Source organism: Lagenorhynchus albirostris, chromosome 10 (assembly GCF_949774975.1).
Source record: "Lagenorhynchus albirostris chromosome 10, mLagAlb1.1, whole genome shotgun sequence".
Classification (NCBI taxonomy): domain Eukaryota; kingdom Metazoa; phylum Chordata; class Mammalia; order Artiodactyla; family Delphinidae; genus Lagenorhynchus; species Lagenorhynchus albirostris.
The window spans coordinates 39,760,842-39,782,980 of NC_083104.1; the positions used below are offsets into that span (position 1 = coordinate 39,760,842).

Genomic DNA, 22,139 nt, shown 5'->3' on the forward strand with positions numbered 1-22,139 from the left:
CTCTGATGCGTGCTGAGAGCTGACTTGTGGCTGAAGTCTCGCCCACATACCCTGCAACTCGTAAGGCTTCTCTCCTATGGGTGTCCTCTGGTGTGCGTTTAGGATTATCTTGTGGCTAAAACCCCACCCACACTCCCTGCAAACAAAAGGCTTCTCATATGAACATGTCCTGTGGTGTGTGATGAGGTGTGATTTCACCCTAAAGCCTTGGCTACAGTTCCTGCACACATAAGGCTTATCCCCTGTGTGAATCCTCTGGTGCTTAATGAGGTCTGACTTTTCACTAATGCCTCGCCCACACATCATGCAAAGGGCTTCTTCTCCCTTGTGTGTGTGTGACTTGTGGCTAAAAGCTTGCCCACACTTCCCTGCATACATAAAGCTTCTCACCTGAGTGTGTACTCTGGTGGTTGTAGAGGGGTGACTTATCTATAAAGCCTTGACCACAACTCCCCACATATATAAGGCTTTTCCCCTGTGTGTCCTCTGATGTCTGTTGAGATGTGACTTCCTGCTAAAGCTTCACCCACACTTTCTGCACAGGAGATATCTCTGCTCGTGACAGCCTGTGTCTGAAGAGGTTTGACTTCTGGCTAAAACCTGGTCCACACCTCTAAACCTGACTGCTCCAAATCCTGAGAGTTCTACCCTCTCAGGAATGTTGTCTGCTTCCCCAGAGCTTACCCTCTGGGCTGGACTGAGCTGTACCTTCAACACTTTGTTGCCTCCCTGAGAGCTTACTGGTGGTCCCTGGGGTGGGCTAGAGAAAACCACTTAAGTCCCCTTCTCATTTGTTCTCCAAAACAAAGGTGTAGATCCCATTCCTTGATCTTCTGCTTTGGCACCCCAGTGGTTTTTATCAGAATGTTGTTGCTGCCGCTGCTGGTGGTCATTTGGGCAAGGATCCCCTGGTTGGAGTTGATTTCCTGCACATGAATATGGAATAAGATGACTGCAGAGCTCATGGTGGCTGAGAAATTGCTGACCGTCAAAGGCCAGAGGGCAGAGGGCAAAGGGGCCAGGGACGGACTTCTGGCTTTGAATCTGCTGAAGAAAGAAAGTTTTCAGTCAAAGTAGTCAGAGGAAGGGCTCGCTGGGCTTTTCTTCCTTGTCTCATAGTAAGATCTGGCCCATTAATCATTCACAGCCGTTAATGTCTGTCTCTCTAAGACATGCTTCACCAGACCTATATTTCCATTCAACTTCTTTGGACTTTTTATTTGGAAATAATTTCAAATGTACAGAAAAGGTGCAAGAATAAGGACAATACAAAGAACAGCTGTATACCCTTTACCCTAATTACCTACTGCTAACATTTGTATGTTATGTATGTATATGTGTGTATACATATATGTATATATATTTTTTTTCTTTGAATCATTTGAGAGTAAACTGCATACATCAATGCCCTTTACCCCTAAATACTTCAGTGTGTGTCTCATAAAAGTAGGGATATTCACTTTTTTTTTTTTTTTTTTTTTTTTGCGGTACGCGGGCCTCTCACTGTTGTGGCCTCTCCTGTTGCGGAGCACAGGCTCTGGACGCGCAGGCTCAATGGCCATGGCTCACGGGCCCAGATGCTCCGTGGCATGTGGGATCTTCCCGGATCGGGGCAGGAACCCGCGTCCCCTGCTTCGGCAGGCGGACTCTCAACCACTGCGCCACCAGGGAAGCCCGGGATATTCACTTTCATAACCACAATACAGTTATCAACTCTGGTAAATTTTTTTTTTAAATAAATTTATTTATTTATTTTTGGCTGCGTTGGGTCTTTGTTGCTGCATGCGGGCTTTCTCTAGTTGAGGCACGTGGGGGCTACTCTTCATTGTGGTGCACGGGCTTCTCATTGCAGTGGCTTCTCTTGTTGTGGAGCACAGGCTCTAGGCGCACAGACTTCAGTAGTTGTGGCACATGGGCTCAGTAATTGTGGCTTGTGGGCTCTAGAGCACAGGCTCAGTAGTTGTGGTGCATGGGCTTAGTTGTTCCGCGGCATGTGGGATCTTCCCAGACCAAGGATCGAACCTGTGTCCCCTCCATTGGCAGGTGGATTCTTAACCACTGTGCCATCAGGGAAGTCCTCGGCATTGACTTTTTTTTTCTTTTCGTTACGCGGGCCTCTCACTGTTGTGGCCTCTCCCGTTGCGGACGCGCAGGCTCAGCGGCCATGGCTCACGGGCCCAGCTGCTCCGCGGCATGTGGGATCTTCCCGGACCGGGGCACGAACCCGTGTTCCCTGCATCGGCAGGCGGACTCTCAACCACTGCGCCACCAGGGAAGCCCTCGGCATTGACTTTTAAAGGGAGAGATGATGAGATCTGCTGGAGCGCTGCAGTCATGGGGTGGGAGAGAAAGAGGACTTGAGGATGACTTCATGGTCTGAGAAACTGAATAAACTGAACTGCTGTTACCTCGATGGGATAGTCTATGGAAGGGGCAGGTGCGGGGGCGGCAGTCATATTAGGAGCTTAGTTCTGGGCATGTGGAGACACTTACGGGACATCCAATAGATGTCAAGCAGGCAGTCTGATATATATGAATGTAGATTTCAGGGGAGGAGTCCAAGCTTGGGAGGATGACATAGACGGCTTGACAAAGGTCTGGGACCCCTCGTGCTCCTCTGTAGGTAAAGGTTTTCCACAGTAGGGGCAGAATTTGAAAGTTGCTTCAACACCTGCCACAGTCTGGACAGGAGATCATGCTTTATGGGGTCACGGTCTGGCCCTCAGACTCACTGGGCTGGAAACTCCATCTTAACTGTGTCCTTCTCAGTTGCCCCACGAAAACTTCCGCTTGAACTCTGGTAAATTTAACATTTACATAATACTTTAACTATCATATATATTCCAATTTTGTCAATTGATCCAATAATGTCCTTTATAGCATTTTCCCTACAGTACAGGATTTAGTCTACTATCAGATATTACAATTAGTTTTCATGTTTCTTTAGTTTCCTTTAGTGTCTCTTTCATGAGACTGGCATTTTTGAAGAATAGGGTTCTTTTTTTAGGGAACATTCCTCATGTTCTAGAATATGTATAGAATGTTGCCGACATTTTCCTATGATTAGATTCAGATTATGTACTGTAGTCAGTTTTTACATTTTACATCTTTTACTTGAATCAAAAAAACCCCCCCAAAAACCCACAGCAGAACCTATTATTCTATATATTATTCCAATAAATAATCTTCCAAGTAAGTATCAGAGGCATCTTCAACTTTGTATCTGCACTTACACTAAAATTATCTCCTAAGCCATAACCAGTTACACTGACACACACAGCTACAACCGTTTATTTCCAACAAGAGAGAACAATCCTATGACCTACAGGGGAACGTACTTTGTGACTTTTCCTATGAGAAGAAAGAGTAGATTGATGTAGGAGTCACTCAGTCTGGTGTCTCCAATGCAGAAGGCAGCAGAGAATAGTTTAGCAGGGTTAAGTAACTTGTTCACAGTCACAAAGAAAGAAGAAACAAAACAGGGTTTGGGATGTGCTCTTAAATACTATACAAACCACAGATAACTCTGAACTAATCAGCATACAAAGGATTATTTTCTACTAAACCTGTCCTTAAGGGAAAAAAAAAAAAAGCTTCGAAGCAAATAATGAGATTCTTGCTGCTTTGACTAGGTCTCTGGAGAAAAGAAGCCAGTGAGAATTAAACCCCCTGACATAGAATAATCTGTTTGGGGAAAAACTAACCAAATTTGGCCTATAGACTAAATCTGGGGACAGGAGGTATTCTGGGCTTTGACCACAGTCCAGGGCTACAAAGCCATCCAGATTTCCTGATCAGGAGATTCCCAGACACCCAGTCCAACTGCACTGACTACTCTCAGGACAGAATGAGGGGTGGCTAAGCCATGCTGCTCCAGAGGATCTACTGAGACCAATCTTGCCAGGACCCTCATCCATCCAAAGGAAGTATTCCCTAGAGCCATGAGAGTTCTGCCCTGGGATCAGGAATAGAAGAATGGGATGGGAGCAGGTGACTAAAGCCCATTCCAATCTCTTCCTTCTTTATTCTACATTCCTAATAAATAGAACTCTTTACCTTACTTTAAAAAAACCCAAGAAACCCCGTAATGTTCAGAGTAAAAACCAAGCCCTGAGAGTGGCCCACTGGGTTCCACATTCTTTCACAACCTATCGGCTTTCTGACTCCATCTATACTCCATCCTTCATTCCCTCCAATCTGAGTCACACTGAACTCCCTCCTGATGCCTTGCACTGGCTGGTTCCGATGTCTGGAACACCCTTCTCCCAAATATACTACTGGTATATTCCAAGAACCCAGAACTGGACCTAACATATAATAGTTAATAAATACTTTTGCATGAATAAGTGATAGGAACAGAGTTAATTAAGAAAGAACTTAAAAGGTTAGGCAGAAGACAGACACGTTCTCAATACTGTCAGAATCAAAGGCTCCTTTTCATAGTCTATGTCTTGTAACATCTCATTTACTGTCTTGCAATGAGATTCATATTTAATAAAATGTCCCCATACACAGAATTTTTAAAAAAGAATGTAATGCCCTAACCAAAATATAAAAGAGAAATAAAAGCAAGTAATTTACAATAAAAAATTATGTATTTCAATATGAATTTCACAGGACTACATTAGGAGACATAATGAAGCAATGAGATGCTTACAGCTACAGGCAGATCACTGTGGACATGACAGTTACAAATGCAGACAGACATGGATGTGCCTTACTGATGACATGTGTATACTATATTGGTGACAGACATAGGTGTGCTGTATGGGTGGTAACTCAAACACTACAACCAGCAATGCCATTGGTCATGTGATGTTTTCTTTTTTTTTTCTTTTCCAGTCGTGCTGCGCGGCTTGCAGGTTCTTAGTTCCCTGACCAGGGATTGAACACGGGCCACGGCAGTAAAAGCGCCGAGCCCTAACCAATGGACCACCAGGGAAATTCCCATGTTCTTCATGCTGATGAACACGTCTGTTTTTTTTTTCTGCAAATGGCATTTTATCTATCTATCTATCTATCTAGATATCTATCTATCTATTTATGGCTGCATTGGGTCTTCACTGCTCCACGTGGGCTTTCTCTACTTGTGGTGAGCAGGCTCTAGGCATGTGGGCACCAGTAGTTGTGGCATGCAGGCTCAGTAGTTGTGGCTTGTAGGCTCTAGAGCACAGGCTTAGTAGTTGTGGCACACGGGCTTAGCTGCTCCTCAGCATGTGGGATCTTCCCAGACCAGGGATTGAACCTGTGTCCCCTGCATTGGCAGGCGGATTCTTAACCACTGCGCCACCAGGGAAGTCCCTGGTGAACACTTCTTGATAAAGTTCAAAACTATTCTCCCTTGATTTACGATCTACTATGTAAAAACTACTTTAGAATATTATCTAAAATAGATTTATATTCTAGATTCAGAGAATTACAAACAGATCCACGGCCTTGAGAGAAAAACCAGAAGAGGGAGGAAGAACTGATACAGATTTAAGGAATATTTTTAAAAAATGGAATGTGTGGATCTTGTCTGGATCCTGATTCAAATTCTCAAAAAGACTTTTTTGAGATGATCAGGTAAATTTGAACATAGACCAAGTGTCAGATGATACTGAAGCCCTACAGATAATGTGGTTACATATAAAAAAAAAAGTCCTTATTTATTAGTTACATTGTGATATATTTAGGAGTGGTATGTCACATTATTTGGGATTTGTTTTAAGTAATTCATCAATAAAAGAAAAATATATAGAGAAAAGGAAGGATGAATCAAGTGCAGCAAAACAGTTTGAAGTATGAAATGGACCCAACAGGATCCAAAGTTTCCATGTAAAGATTAATTTACTTTGAGATAATTTTAATATAGTTCTCAGAATCAATGAAATGCATGAGCACAGAGACAGAGAAGAAGACCACCAGACGAAACAAGGTAAAAACAAGACCAAATTAGTTTGGCCAGCTGAAAGCAAATTTAAATGGGTGACTCTTCACTGAGACAGATGGAGAAACTAGGTCAGAAGCCAAGTGGAGTGAAATTGGGCCAATTCAAACCGAGGAAAACAGTTCATAACAGATCCAAGCAGACAAAAATAAATCAGAACTAATTAATTCATAGCTATGCCAAATAGAGAAAATTCTTGAAAAAGCTTCTGACAGAAATTTATGTGCAAGTCTGAAAACAGGACTCTTAAGAATGCAGGAATATCCAGAATAATTTTGTATTTACCATCCTAGACAAATAATCTGTTTCAGGTTTTAAATAAATGAAGAAAAATATGATTATAATATCAAATAACCTATAAAACACAAAACGGACAGATTTAATTACACTATAAGCTTTTTTAACTTCTAGGACACAGAGAGGCCTCTCTTATTACCTTCCTCTCCTCCTTGCTCTCTGTGCTCTGATCACGCCGGCCTCCTTCCTTTCCTATCTCGGGGTCTCAGCACTGGTTGTTCCCCAGCACAGAAGAGTCTCCCACTACATCCACATATCTAACTTCCTTACCTCCTTCAAGCCTTTACTCACACCCATCTCCTCACAGAGGCCTACCCTGATCACCCACCCCTGCCTCTACACCCCGGCACCCTGGATCCCCCTTATTCTGCTCTACTTATATTTGTATATATTATACATATTTTAAAACTATGTAGAGCTTATTATCCTCTAACATACATAATTTACTTATATATGCTATTTATTGTATATGTCACTATACTAGAATGACCAAAAAAATGCTTTATTGTTTTATTCAGAGATGTGTTCTAAGAGCTTAGAACATTGGCTGGCTATATGGTCAATAAATATATGAATGGAAAAATTAAGGAAAGAGAACATACCCTCACCCAACAGGACTAGATTCCTGAAATTCTCCAGCATCACTTCTTTGAATAGGTTCCTCTGCTCAAGGCTCAGTCTCTTCCACTCTGCCTCAGTGAAAATCACAACCATACCCTCGAATTTCACTGGTCCCTAAATCAACCAACAAATTCATACTCATCAAGTCACCATCAATTTTCACATGGAGAATGGAACTGGCTGTCCTGAAGAATCTCGCTACATAAGTAACGGATCTGAGGGTTTGCAGGGTTGGGCATTACTCCACACTTGGTTTGGTGTTATAACATGCAGAAAGCAGGACTAATCTATAAGACACACTCCTTGCCCTAAAACACTTACATTTTAATTGGGAAAATTATTTTTGAATCAATGAGAAAACATTAAAGCAGAGTTCAGGAGTATGAATGTGACAACTTATAATGGATGAAATTCGAATGGAGGGTAGAAGACAAGCTACAGAAGTAAGAAAAGTCAGCACAGAGGCAGGGCTTATACTGGGCATTAAGAAATGATGAAGATTAGAGAAAAAATAAGAGGCAGCTCGGACTATAGAGAAAAATGTGAGTGCCTCATGCCAGGTCTAGAATGAGTATTTGTTAACACTGATGAAAATATATTTCTCTGAACAAAAGGAGATAGTGCTGAGGCACGCCAAGCTTTATCAAAGGATTCAAACTGTATTCCTTCAGCCTGCTAGTTAATTGCCAAATTATCGGCCGCTCTGAAGGCTTACGCCTAAGAGCATTCATCACGAGTAGACAGTTGCTGCCTGAACCAGTCATGTGTGTGGGTTCTGAGAGGTGTCTCTATGTGTGGGGTCTGGGTGAGATGGGGAGCGCAGGCAAGGAGGCAAGGTGGGGCACTGTAGTGAACCAGCCTGGTCAAGACCTACTATGGGACTTCCCTGGTGGTGCAGTGGTTAAGAATCCACCTGCCAATGCAGGGGATATGGGTTTGAGCCCTGGTCCGCAAAGATCTCACATGCCGTGGAGCAACTAAGCCCTTGCACCACAACGACTGAGCCTGTGCTCTAGAGTCGGTGAGCCACAACTACCGAGTCCGCATGCTGCAACTACTGAAGCCCTCGCGCCTAGAGCCCACGCTCCGCAACAAGAGAAGCCCACGCACCGCAACAAAGAGTAGCCCCCACTCACTGCAGCTAGAGAAAGCCCACGGGCAGCAACGAAGACACAACGCAGCCAAAAGTAAATAAATAAATAAATGTATTTTTTTTAAAAAAAGACTTAAGGGGTTTCCCTGGTGGTGCAGTGGTTGAGAGTCCACCTGCCGATGCAGGGGACACGGGTTCGTGCCCCGGTCTGGGAAGATCCCACATGCCGCGGAGCGGCTGGGCCCGTGAGCCATGGCCGCTGAGCCTGCGCGTCCGGAGCCTGTGCTCCGCAACGGGAGAGGCCACAACAGTGAGAGGCCCGCGTACCGCAAAAAAAAAAAAAAAAAAAAGACTTAAGTATGTACTGAACATCTGGCCAGCTTAATAAAGGTCGCTGGGTGTGTGCGTGCGCGCGCACACACACACGCACACTCACACACAGATCTCTCTGCTTGAGAAAAGTGATTTATAAGATCCCTATCACTGTATATATTTTGACATTGCCTTTTGTAAAGCCCTCCAACCTCTCGCTCAATATGTAGGGCAATATTTGAATATATAAAATGGTTGGCAGGGAGGATGGCAAGTAGTGGTTCCTGAGAATGGCATTTCCAGTTAAATGAAGTTTAACCTTAACCTATGGAAAAATTTTTAAGGAACATATTTACATTTTATGAAACTACATCGCAAGATCATCACTGTAAGAATGATATTACAGTCTTTATTTCAGAGAAAGAACACTGAGGCCCAGAGAACTTCCCCAAATGACAAGAAAACAACAGGACTGGAAAACAGTCCTTCACGGTTCCAGAGCCCTTATTCTCTTCACTGCAAGCTGCTTTTTCTTCCGTCATGCACCAGTTTTCTCTCACCTCTTTATTTCTTCCAAGTCTCAGAAACCTTGCTTCAACTTTCTGCATACTAGAACCATACCACATGCTTTCTCATCAGGTCTCTTCTTATTAGAATAGGTATATTCAGAGACATTTTCTCTCTTTAGTTATGCCTAAAAGGTGGTGTTGCCCTCAAGTCTCATGGTAGTCACCAAATTACTTACTTCTATTGAATTCAAGCATTATTTAATCCATTACCATCTGCTGCAACCTCTGGGTTGTCTGTGTCACTACTGCCTTGCCCTAGATTTTTAACTACCAAGCTCCTTCAGTCTGTGGAATTGAGGGACATGTGTACATCATTCTCAGCTATCTTTGATCACCCTGAATGCCTATTTTCTGACTTGCTTCCTCCTATTCTCAGGTCTGTTTCAGTCTTCTATCTAGCCCACCCTCTAAGTGGTTTTTCACACCCTAGGAGTTGGTGATGTATACTCCAGGTTCTACAACTAAACTAATTAAGCTTCTGTCACATCAAAGACCACAGTTGGAGGGCTGAGGTGGTGGACTGAGCCACAAGGTTACCAAGCCAGAGCTTCTAGGCAGTCCTGCTTCAGAGCTAGATTCTAAAATAGATTTAAAATCCAATACAGAGAAGTGGCAAAAGGAGTAAAGAATAATAATGATGCTGAATTGAGAGTGGGAAACTAGGTATAAATACAGAAATCACTGGGTGTGTGGGTTTGGGGAGGGATGTCAAATACACACCCTGACAGCCCAGGCAGTCAGGCTTTGTATAGTGTAGGAGGGAAGACATATGTCTAGACAACAAGCTGGGACCCACAATTAGGCAGTCAAGACCTATGGGGGGAATGGCGTGGGGCCCTCTCAAGCTTTCCATGACCAGCTGCTTCTGGCGTATTCTGGTCCTCATATTCTTAATAATCTTTCCCCTATTCTTCTTACATCAGGTCTCACACTTTCTCTTGCTCACACCTTGTGTCTTTCATGTTCCAGCAACTTCTCCATTTCTTTCTTGTTTTCTCTTCCCCCTCTACTTCCCTCACTTAAGCATAAGACTGGCTCAGCTAGAAGGAAAGCCAGGATTTTTGCACAATGGATGTGTTAAGAACCCAACCTGCAGAACCAAATGCCACAAACCCAAATCCCAGCTCCATTACTTTATAAAATATGTAACCTTGGGTAACTTACATAAACTCTCTGTCTTAGTTTCTACATCTATAAAATGGGTTTGATAATGACATCTACTTTCAGGGTTGTTGGATTAAAGGAATTAATAAGTGTTTAGATCAATGCCTGACATGAAGTAAATATTTGTTATTACTATTTATTATAATTAAGCAGTATAATGTTTTATATTTAAGTGAGAGCTGACTTTAAAGATAAATAATTTTTGGCTCTCAAAAAGTAATCAAACACTCCAGCCAGGGCAATAAGGCAAGAAAAGGAAATAAGAGCATAGACATTTGGTAAGGAAGAAACAGAACTGTCCCTATTTGCAGATAACATGGTTGTCTATGTAGAAAATCCAAAATAATCTACAAAATAGATCACAGAATTAATAAATGAGTCCATGAGGGCCACAAGATACAAGATGACCACACGAAAGTCAATCACATTCCTATATACTAGCAATGACCACATGGAAACAAATTAAAAACATACTGCCATTTGCAATCACTTCAAAAAAATGAGATAGCTAAAACATAAATCTCACAAAATTTGTACAGAGTCTTTATGGTGATGAAAGAAAGCAAAGATCTAACTAAATGGAGAGACACACCATGTTCATGGTTTGCAAGACTTGACACAGTGAAGATGTCAATTCTCCCCAAAATCACCTATAGATTTAAAACAATTCCTATCAAAATCTCAAGATTTTTTGTAGATACAGACAAGCTTATTCTACAGTTTATATGATAAGGCAAAGGAAGCAGAAGAACAAAGTGAGAGAGTCACTATACCTGATATTAAAATTATTACTTACTATTTGGTCACTACAATAACCAAAACAGCATAATATTGGTGGAAGAATAGACACAAATCAATGAAAGAGTACTGAGAACCCAGAAAAAAGCCAACATGAGTACATCAAATTGATTTTTGATGACGGTGCAAAAGCAATTCAATAGAGGAAGAAGAGTCTTTTCAACAAATTGTGCTGGAACAACTGGACATCCATGGGTAAAAAAATTAACATCAACCTAAAACCTCATACTTTATACAAAAAATTATTCAAAATGGATATTAGATTTAAATGTAAAACTATAAAACTTTTAGAAGAAAATATAAGAGAACATCTTCAAGACCTAGGGCTAGGCAGAGTTCTTAGTCATGACACCAAAACCATGATCCATAAAGAAAAAATAAACTGGACTTCATCAAAATTAAAACTTTTGTACCACAAAAGACTTCCACACCTCTTCCAGAAAACAGAAGCAGGGGGAGCCCTTCCTAACTCATCTACGAGGCCAGCATTATCCTAATACCAGAAAAGACATTAGAATACCCCAAATCAGACAAAGACATTATCCTAATACCAGAAAAGACATTAGAATACCCCAAATCAGACAAAGACATTAGAAAGGAAAACCACAGATCAGTGGTTATCCACTGATTATCCTAATACCAGCATTACCCTAATACCAGAAAAGACATTAGAATACCCCAGATCAGACAAAGACATTAGAAAGGAAAACCACAGATCAGTATATCTCATGAATACAGACACAAAAACCCCCAACAAAATACAAGCGAATCAAACCCAAAAATGTGTAAGAAGAACTATACACCACAACCAGGGGGGACTTATTATAGGTTTGCAAAGCTGGTTCAACACTTGAAAAGCAATCAATGTAACTCACCTTAAAAACAGGCTAAAGAAACAAAATCAGGGACTTACCTGGCGGTCCAGCGGTTAAGACTCTGCGCTTCCACTGCAGGAGGCACGGGTTCGATCCCTGGTCAAGGAACTAAGATCCCACGTGCTGTGTGGTGGAGCCAAAGGAAAAAAAAAACAGGAGGGTTTGGCTGGTGAAGCAAGGATTTTTTTTAGAGGGGTGAAACTATTCTGCATAATACTGTAATGGTGGATACATGGCACTATGCACTTATCAAAACCCCAGAACCTTACAGCAAAAAGTATAAACCTTAATGTGTGTAAATTTTAAAAATTCATTCAGGAGGTCAGGGGATCCCAGGATGGAATGAAGAATGTGAAAAAAATGTATTACAAATATGTGAAATAACCTCCCTAAAGGTGGTGGAGAAAAAAGGAGCTAATCTAAGTAGCTTACTTTGGAAATGAGTGGCGTCTGTAGACAAAAGGAACTATATATAAATAAGTACTATATGCTAATTCATAAAGTTGTTTTCCACAGGGGCACAGGTAAACAATTCTGAAGTCACTATACTTATAAACTGGAATTGAAAAATTAAGTGAATGGATGGTGAATAGTGGAAGTCAGGTTTCTCACTGTTGGTGGGAGGTTATAAATAAGCAAGGTGAGGAGGCTAGAATGATCCATGTGGTAATGGATTTGAGCTGGAGGCATCAGAACAAACTCATCTTTAGCTTAATATAATTACATAAAGAAATATTTATAAACGAGTATATACAGAGATTAGTATACACAATCACATTTCTTTTCTCTGTCAGCCGAGAGGGCCTGGAAGCAATGACACTCCAGTAGCAAAGGGCACACCTAGCATACAGATCTTGGTTTCTAATATCATTCTCCAATGAAAGGAGCAATGGCTGATCTGAGGACTGGAGCAGGACATAAACAAAATGAGCCTGGAGCATACTGTAGAGCCAGAAAGTAAGGAAGGACTTAAAAAAGGCAAAAAACCACAATAATGGGAGTACGTCAAAGGGACACAAGAACCAACTAAAGAGCTCCTGAAACAATATGAGCAACAAAATAAAGTGATACTGGGTTATAACCCAAAGTATAAAATACATAACCATGACTCATACTGATATAAATAAATGAATAAATCAAATAAATAAATAAATGGAGGAGAATAGACAAATTTCCCATGCAGAACAATTCCAAACAATTTATGTAGTTACTCGACCCTCCAAGAGGTAGACTGTACCCACCTTCAAGTGGGCTCTGCATAGTGACTTCTTTCCAGAGTATAAGTTATGGGGAAGGCAGGGTAGTAACTTTACAGTGTAGAAACCTGACAACCCTCCTTCTGCCAAATGATCAAGGTTAACATTAACAGTGGTAAGTAATGCTGATACTATCTACCATTGGCATGATGTGATAAGAAGAGTATTTCACCTCTGTGGTGTTCCTCCCAGAAAACTGTATCTCAGTCTAATCAGAAAAAACATCAAGTCTCACCCATACCTGATTTCAATGATAAACAGATGAGAATTTGGACTTGGAGTATGCTGGAATGGGTTAAAACTTTTGGGGCTGTTGGATTGGGGTAAATGTATTTTGCATGCTAGAAGGATGTGAATGGGGGGGATGAGGATGGAATGTTATGGACTGAACTGCATCCCCCCAAAATTCATAGGTTGAAGTCTAACCCTCAATGTGACTCCATTTGAAGACACGGCCTTTTGGGAGATAGTTAAAGTTAAATTAGGTCATAAAGTTATGGTGTCCTTATAAACAGAGGAAGAGATGCCAGGAATGTGCATGTGAACACAGGAAAGGCCATGTGAGGACACACAGTGAGAAGGCAGCCATCTGCAAGCCAGGAAGAAAGTTCTCACTAGAAACCAACCCTGCTGGCACCTTAATCTTGGACTTCCAGCCTCCAAAACTATGAGAAAATAAATGTCTGTTGTTTAAGTCACCCAATCTGTGATATTCAGGTATGACAGCTGAAGAATACTAAAACAGTATCTCTTACTCAAAGTGACGCCTAAAATAATGAGGATTTGTACCTACTTTCTCTGGTTACAGGAACGCTGGATGTTTATTTTTGTAATAATAAATGTCCCAAATGTAAAAAAAAAAAAAATTGGACAAATCCCAATTAAGGGACAATCTATAAAATATCTGACCTAAACACCTCCTTGGAGACATGACAACCAATGCAGTACGATAGCCTGAATGGGATATTGGAACAGAAAGAGGACATTAGGTAAAAACTAAGGAAATCTGAATAAAGTATGGACTTAGTTAATAATAACATAAAAATTGGTTTGTTAATTGTGACAAGAATACCATACTAATGTAAGATGTTAATAACAGAGAAAACTAGATGTGGGATATATGGGAATTCTTTTTATATACTACCCTTGCAATTTTTCTGTAAATCTGAAACTATTTTTAAATTAAATTTTTATTTTAAAAAACCTTAAAAAATAGTGTCATTCCAATACACTAACATCAAAACAAAAATGAAATACTGAGAGATAAATTTAACAAAATATGTGCTGGACATGTACATCAAAAACTGTAAGATTCCTAAGATAAAGATCTGTATAAGTGAAGATATACTGTGTTGATGGACCAGAACACTCAATAATGTTAAGATGTTAGTTCTCCCCCATAGTGATGTAAAAATTCAAAGCCATTCTAATCAAAATCTCATTGTAGGGTTTCCCTGGTGGCACAGTGGTTAAGAATCCGCCTGCCAATGCAGGGCACATGGGTTCGAGCCCTGGTCTGGGAAGATCCCACATGCCGCGGAGCAACTAAGCCTTTGCACCACAACTACTGAGCCTGTGCTCTAGAGCCTGCGAGCCACAACTACTGAGCCCACGTGCCACAACTACTGAAGCCCGCGTGCCTAGAGCCCGTGCTCCGCAACAAGGGAAGACACCGCAATGAGAAGCCTGCACACCGCAACAAAGAGTAGCCCCTACTCGTCGCAACTAGAGAAAGACCGCGCGCAGCAACCAAGACCCAACGCAGCCAAAAATAAATAAATAAATTTATATTAAAAAATAATCTCATTGGGGGCTTCCCCGGTGGCGCAGTGGTTGGGAATCTGCCTGCCAATGCAGGGGACGCCGGTTCGTGCCCTGGGTCTGGGAGGATCCCACATGCCGTGAAGCGGCTGGGCCCGTGAGCCATGGCCGCTGAGCCTGCGCGTCCAGAGCCTGTGCTCGGCAGCGGGAGAGGCCACAACAGTGAGAGGCCCGCGTACCGCAAAAAATAAATAAATAAATAATAATAATAATAATCTCACTGTAGAAACTGATAAGCTGATTCTAATATTTAAATGAAAATGCAAAGGACCTAGATTATACAAAGCAATCTCAATAAAGTGTTGGGGAGGCAGCAGAAATAAGGCAGTTACTTCCTTGTTAGAAAGTGATTTGCTAAAAAAAAAAAAAAAAAAGAAGAAAGTGATTTGCTCCCAAGTCACTCTCATCTCTGACAATCAAGGTTGGTATCTGTGGTCCTAGGGCGTGGAAACTGACCATCGCTAATGCAAAATTCCCTGAGGAAAATACCAGTGATGTAGCTGCTATGTTTTCTGTCCTGTATCCTTTCACGAAGCTACCTAGACTTAATGCAGAGTTAAAATGAATTGTGTACCATTAATTTGATTGTCAATCCAAAACCTAAGACCATTCTTTGTGGCTGTGCATTGTTTTAACAGCTACGGGCTAACACTTAGTCATGTCTTTCCCTGAACTATTTTGTTTTAACTGTCTTCATCATAATTACCAGGTGTCATTATTTCCTATTTCTATGCATTATTTCCCAAAGACTACTGGCTCTTTGAGGATAAGGACAGTGTACTTACATTCTGTTTGGCTAGTTCACAGCATTTTACACAGTCCTGTACCCAAGAATTAGTAAATTACACTTTTGGTGTAGAAAAGAAGATGGGATCAGGGGAGCAAGGGTGGGATGAAGCATCAGAACAAGAAGGTGAATTCTCCATGTTCTTTTTATCATTGAATAGTTTTCTAGAATGAAAAAAAGTCAAGAAGGCCTCACAGAAAACTCATGGCTTTGAGAGTCAGAGCAATCTGAATTCAATTTAGGTGTTCATGTGTGATTATAAGAAAGTCACGAAATCCCTCTGAACCAGACGTCTCCCAAAGGGGGACTCTCTTTACCTCATAAAGTTGTTTTAAGGATAAACACAGGACTGAAATTATGGATGAAACAGTACCATGTCTTAAATTTGCTTTAAAATAATCCAGTAAGGTTGGAGATGAATCAAAACTGGCCATGAGGGCTTCCCTGGTGGCACAGTGGTTGAGGGTCTGCCTGCCCATGCAGGGGACGCGGGTTTGTGCCCCGGTCCGGGAGGATCCTGCATGCCGCGGAGCGGCTAGGCCCGTGAGCCATGGCCGCTGAGCCTGCGCGTCCGGAGCCTGTGCTCCGCAACGGGAGAGGCCGCAGCGGTGGGAGGCCCGCGTACCACAAAAAAATAAAAAAATAAAAGAATAAAAATAAAACTGGCCATGAGTTGATAGTTACTGAAGTAAGTTGATGGATACATGAGGGTTCATTAACTCTTTTCTTCTACTTTTAGATATGCTTGAAAATTTCAGTAATAGTTAAAAAGAAGTCCAGTGTATAAGACCAGACTATGAGATACTATTAAGGTAATATAATTATTTGTGTGAACTCTGATGAAGGGAACTTTAATAGTGCATTTTAGGACTTTAATAACCCCACGTTTTTATTAAAAGTTACCCTTATGTTTTAGAATGCCCTAAATTCTTCATATTAAACTTAGTTATGTTTTTCTATAAGCTCAAAAAGTTAAAAAAAAACTAAATGCAGAAATCATTTTAAAGTGCCTAGCACAACGGCAAACACAGGCGTGAATGCTGATCTGATGAACGTTGATGGCCACCTCAGTGTTCATCTCTGCCTCCCTCCCCAAGAAAGAGAGATGCGCTGAATCTCTGAGAAATAAGCTAGCATTTCAGAGAAGAGAAAGGTGGCCCCAACTCACCAGATATCTAGGCTTCTCCTCTTTACCAAGTCTGGCAGAGTCCTTAAAAGACAGAACTGGGGGAAGAAACAGCAGCCTTGAGAACCCAGGCCTATCAGGATTATTCCTGAGAACCCTTCTGAGTCTCAGCTGTGGCCACTTGTGCCTTCTCACCTGAACCAGAAGTCTCAGCCCCTCCTTATCCCATCCAGGACCTCAGCTCCTCTCACCTCTCACCATAACGCCTGAGTTAACCTCTACGGTCTACACCCCTTCCCTGTTTACTTATGTTTTTAAAGAAATACTGATCTTAATTAAATATAATAAGGTAAATTCTAAGTACCCATCATCTTTCCACCCTAAAAACCAGCAAAACTGTTCCGACAAGGCATAGTTTTTTTTCCCATACTTATTACATGGCTCCAGTTACCCCCCCCAAAAAAAAGTTTATGAAAATTTTATACACAGAAATATAAATGTGATTTAAGAAAAATGAATTTTTAAAATTTCAACGTTTTTCCTTACTTTATATACAAGAGCACTAGTAAAGAGTAGAAGGTATTAAAGACCACTACAACAGCATTTCTAAAATACAGCTTGCCTTACTCCCCTTAAAAACAAATTACCTTGGTGGCGCAGTGGTTAAGAATCCACCTGCCAATGCAAGGGACACGGGTTGAAGTTCTGGTCCGGGAAGATCCCACATGCCATGGAGCAACTAAGCCTGTGCGCCACAACTACTGAGCCTGTGCTCTAAAGCCCGCGAGCCACAACTACTGACCCTGTGTGCCACAACTACTGAACCTGTGTGCCACAACTACTGAAGCCCACATGCCTAGAGCCTGTGCTCTGCAGCAAGAAAAGCCACTGCAATGAGAAGCCCGTGCACCACTATGAAGAGTAGCCCCTGCTCGCTGAAGAGCAGCCCCCACTCGCCGCAACTAGAGAAAGCCTGCAGACAGCAACAAAGACCCAACACAGCCAAAAAAAATAAAAAAATAAAAAAATTTATTAAAAAAAAACAAATTACCATGGAATTTTAAAAGGCAAGGCTTTAACATCTTGGGTGCCCGAAACTAACACAACATTGTAAACCAACTATACTCAAATAAAAAAGAAAAAAAAAAAACACCACCACCACACACACACACGAAACCATCTTGGGTGGAAGCTTAAGCTTTCCCTGCCATCTCTTCAATGAGAGGAAATAAAAAGAACATGTTTCTGATCCCTGCGGAAGGCATCACTAAAGGAGGGTCTTAGCAGTAGCCCTAAGCTTCCTCCTTGACACCCCCCACATCAGTGAGAAAGAGAGGGAGATACTGATAAGGCATACTTGTCTACAAGATATATGGAAGCTTATAATTTGACCCACTCCTTCTTGGGCTCCTCAGAGGGTTACAGTGTGGTTAGTTGGAGGGATTTAGCCAAGGGTGGCCTTGTCCTCGGTATTGGGAAAAAAAAAAAGGCCCTCAAAGTGATGATGACGTCAGCTCTGTTGAAATAATCACCATCTGGGGAAACACTCTAAATGGACCCCAACAACAACCCTGGCTTCTGTACTAAGCTGAGGAGAATGTGTCAGATGATTCAAGAAAGACATTTACACAATACAGCCTCCTACATGCCTTAGAAAACCATCATTCTGTCCCGTAAAATGTCCCAAATCTACACGTTCATCCAGAACTGCACATCCCTGTGAAAAATGAAGCAGTTTAAAATTAAAAAATAAAACTATAGTGTTGTTTGATAAGGATCTTGGGCAATTTGTCAAGTCACAACCATAGTTAGCACTGTGGTTTGAGTGACTTAGCTACTGTTTTTCTGACATGGCCTTCCTATAAGCAACGAGGTTCCTGAAGATAAATGCAAGAGAGGAAAAAAAAAATCCAGTAATCTTACTATTGCAAGTTCTAAAGTTTTAGAAGAAAAAAATGAGTACCACATTTGACCACTCCCAGTGGCTAGATCTGAGCAGCACACAAGGAGGTGGCTCCTCAGTCTGCTCAGAGCCTCCCCCTGCCAGAGACAGGGTGGCTCTGATCCCACTAAGCCGGTGGGAAAACTGAGGTACACAGAGTAGCCTCACACAGCTGAGTTGAGCCTCACACAGTTGAGGATCCCTCAACTGACTCTTAGGTGTCATCCTCTCTCCCCATCATGAGACCACTGAGCGGCAAGAGGTGTTGGATGACAGGCACAGTCCAGGACTTCACCAGCAGGTGCCTCTGTCCATGTTGGACACTCTGCACAGCATTCAAGGAAGTCAAAGATCCTTTCTAGCTCAGTGTACTACAAAATATCTTTGCCATTCGTGACAACAGGGAAAATCATTCTCCTTTTAAAGTTCAACATGGTGGTTACTGTCTCTACTTTCTTCAATTTTACTGTCCTTCAATTGAACTGGACCTGGCACACTGGGCAGAGGTAGAGCCCATCCTCAAAGAGTGGACAGAAGGAGACAGAGAAGCCCCTACCACAGGACAAAGAGCTAAGTGCTGGACCAGGGGTTGGCAAACTATGCACAGAACTAATCTGGTCTACTGCCTGTTTTTATACCATTCATGAGCTAAGAGAAGTGTTTTTATTTTTAAACGGTTGAAAAAGTAAAAAACAGAATATTATCACATGGCACATGAAAATCATATGTAATTCAAATTTCAAGGTCCACAAATAAAGTTTTATTGGAACATAGCAATGTTCATTCACTTACCTATTTGGCTGCTTTTATACAACAGCAGAGTTGAGTAATTGCTACAGAAACCATGAAGCCCACAAGGCCTAAAATATTTACCATCTGGCCCTTTACATAAAAAGTTTGCCAAGCCCTATTCTAGACTGCACTTGTTTGTTATATCCAAAGTTATTTGCTTTGGACTCTGGTCTTCTCCCGAGGTCTTTGCCATTATTGTAGCAATTTGACTTTTGGCATTCAGATGGCAGGCAGTTGTCAGAAATGGCAGCTGTGCGTCTTCAGGTCCTGTTTTCCTTTTTTTTGATTCCATGTTTCACTGCCTGCACAACCCACCTTCAGTTTACCAGCTAGTCAGTTGTTGGTTTGGAGGCCAATCAGCTTGAAGCCCCTATGGGCCCATTCCAACATGGACTCTGGTTGATCTCCAGCTCTTCAGGACTGCTGAGAAGGGCCTGCCAATTCATACCCTGGTTTTTTTCAAGGCCTGGTACATGGCCTTCCTATAAGCAACCAGGGTCCTGAAGATGGCCAGGTTAAAGTACTGGCTGAGCAGTCTCAGGGCCACCTGCTTGCTCAGAGACACCTCAGAGAACTCACCATCACCAAAACACTGGACCCATCTCAGGCCAGAAATGACCTGGTGCTTGAAGGCAGCCTTCCAGAACACCACCATGACAAGCCACCAGGGAAAACCCTTGCATTTTCCCAGATGAAGACCTGTCCTGATCCCTCACTGCCCTTAAGTCTCTGTCCTCTGCAACTTCCTTCAGGGTCTCTAAGCTCTCCTATGGGATATCCTGGGCACAGGGAATTGCTTCTTTGGGGTCCCACATCTTCCATTAGGTCTGGGGTATGGTAGGGGCTAGCAGGGGACTACCATACCAGGCCTGCCCTAGATACTGCCCATTGCCTCAAGGACTTGGTAGTTGAATACTTGACAGGAAAGACATCCACAGGACTCATATCTGCCAGACTTGAGCGGGGCACTGGGGAGGAACTATGCCTCTCCCAGTTGGAGACACAGTCACTATTTCAGGTTTGACAGCTAGGCTTTCAGATGGAATCCTGGTTCCACAAAAGAGTTTTGGCATCACTGGAGTGTCACAGCCAATCCCATCTTCCCCTTCAATACCTCAGTGCCCATCCGCTCCTGCCTATAACTTAAGAGGTCTAGACACCTTCCCTCTTAGACAGTCATGAACTTGATCTGCAGCCACCACTGGTCTCTGGGGTGCCAGTGGTCTCTAGGACTAGGGCAAGGGAGCATCTTTGGCAATGGAGTACCGGTTGCTATAGGCCCTATGGGTGATGCGGAACTCTTTTCTTCCCACTGGTATTCTCCCCTCTGCTGAACTGTGTAGTGTCTCCTTTCATCGACTCCTTAAGTCCAGGGGTTCAACTCTGGCCACTTCGAAAGAGTAAAGTTTGGCCCTGCTGAGAACTTGGCTCAAGCACAGCTTCCCAGCCAGGTGCTAGGCATTCAATGCCTTGGCTTCCAAACTTCTCTGGCACTGATACCAAAATTACATTTACTTGGATCCCTGTATCAGGGGTCCCCAAGATCACCCCCCCCATTCACTCACTAGAAGGACTCTAAGGATTCAACACAGTTGTAGTCACAGTTAGGGTTTATAACAGCAAAAAAGATATGCAACAGGATCAGCAAGGGAAAATGACACAGGCAGAGTCTGGAGAAATCCATGCACATGCTTCCTCATGCTCTCTCCCTCCCATAAGGGGACAAAGTGAGTTTCCAACAGTGAAAAATTCAGTAACGTATGTGCAGTGTTTCTACTCAGGGAAGGCCACTAAAGCCTCAGGTGCCCAAGGTTTTTATTGGGGGTAAGTCATGTAGGCACCCTCTGCTGAGAAGCTATAAAAATTCCAGACTCCCAGAAGGAAGGCAGGTGTCAAAGTACAGTGAACTATACCTGTTAGTTAGGGAATAGGTCAAGTGCCAAGTTCCCAGATGCCAGCAAAGGGCCAACCTTGCAAGCAGGCCTTCTAAATATAGCAGCCTCAATCCTACACTGTTAAATCTTTCCACACATTCTCTTAACCCTTGTACCACCTGCTGGACACAGCTCACTGACTCACCTGTTAGTCTATCAAGGGAAGCTCTGAGCATCCACCACACAGGCTGTAGCTATGTAGCCCACAGGCTGCTGCTTTGGCTACAAGGAAGTATCACGGGCCTGATCAGAGAGGGGGAGCCACCTCCTCCAGCTCTGCTTCCACAAGCACCACCCCCTGCCCCCCTGGAAAATCACAAATGGGAATAACATACCTTAATGGGGGATCCCCAAAGTCCCCCAAAACTTGAGATCCTCAGCCCCACAATATCCATACCTGCCTTGGTGTGAGTGCCAGAGAGGGAAAGGCCCCTACTGGAGCCACACAGCAGCCAGAGGCTCCCCTCCATCAGCAGTGCCCAGCTACAAAGCCACCTGAGCACTGTGGCTCCCGCCAGTTACCTCACTCAGGACCACTTGGCACAGCCTCCCTCCCTTCTTCCCATCACACTTTGGCCTTTGTCAGCCATCTTTAAGGAACAGGAGAGGAGGAGAGGGGAGGGGAAGAAATCAGGTCCTCAGCTAGGAGCCCAAGGTCTAGATTATCAGGTTGCTGCTAGCACCAAATAGCTCAGCCACTTTGGATAAGCCCCATGATTAGCATACTATTTCTTTTAAGGCAGAGACTTCAACAACCCTCACTACTCCCACGTCTCCAACTCTTCATGGAAGCGGCAGGTAATACCATGGCCATGACGGAACA

The 22,139-nt window shown here is 42.7% G+C and overlaps 1 protein-coding gene across 1 annotated transcript; it reads right to left on the reverse strand.

The window, feature by feature from the left end:
* Positions 1-514: 514 nt before the first annotated feature.
* On the reverse strand, positions 515-16,909 carry ZNF589 (zinc finger protein 589). Its single transcript, XM_060163898.1, is given in 6 exon segments — positions 515-615; positions 618-1,006; positions 1,008-1,047; positions 6,835-6,961; positions 16,691-16,746; positions 16,900-16,909. Coding segments are annotated over 6 exon segments (723 nt in total).
* Between the last annotated feature and the right edge of the window lie 5,230 nt (positions 16,910-22,139).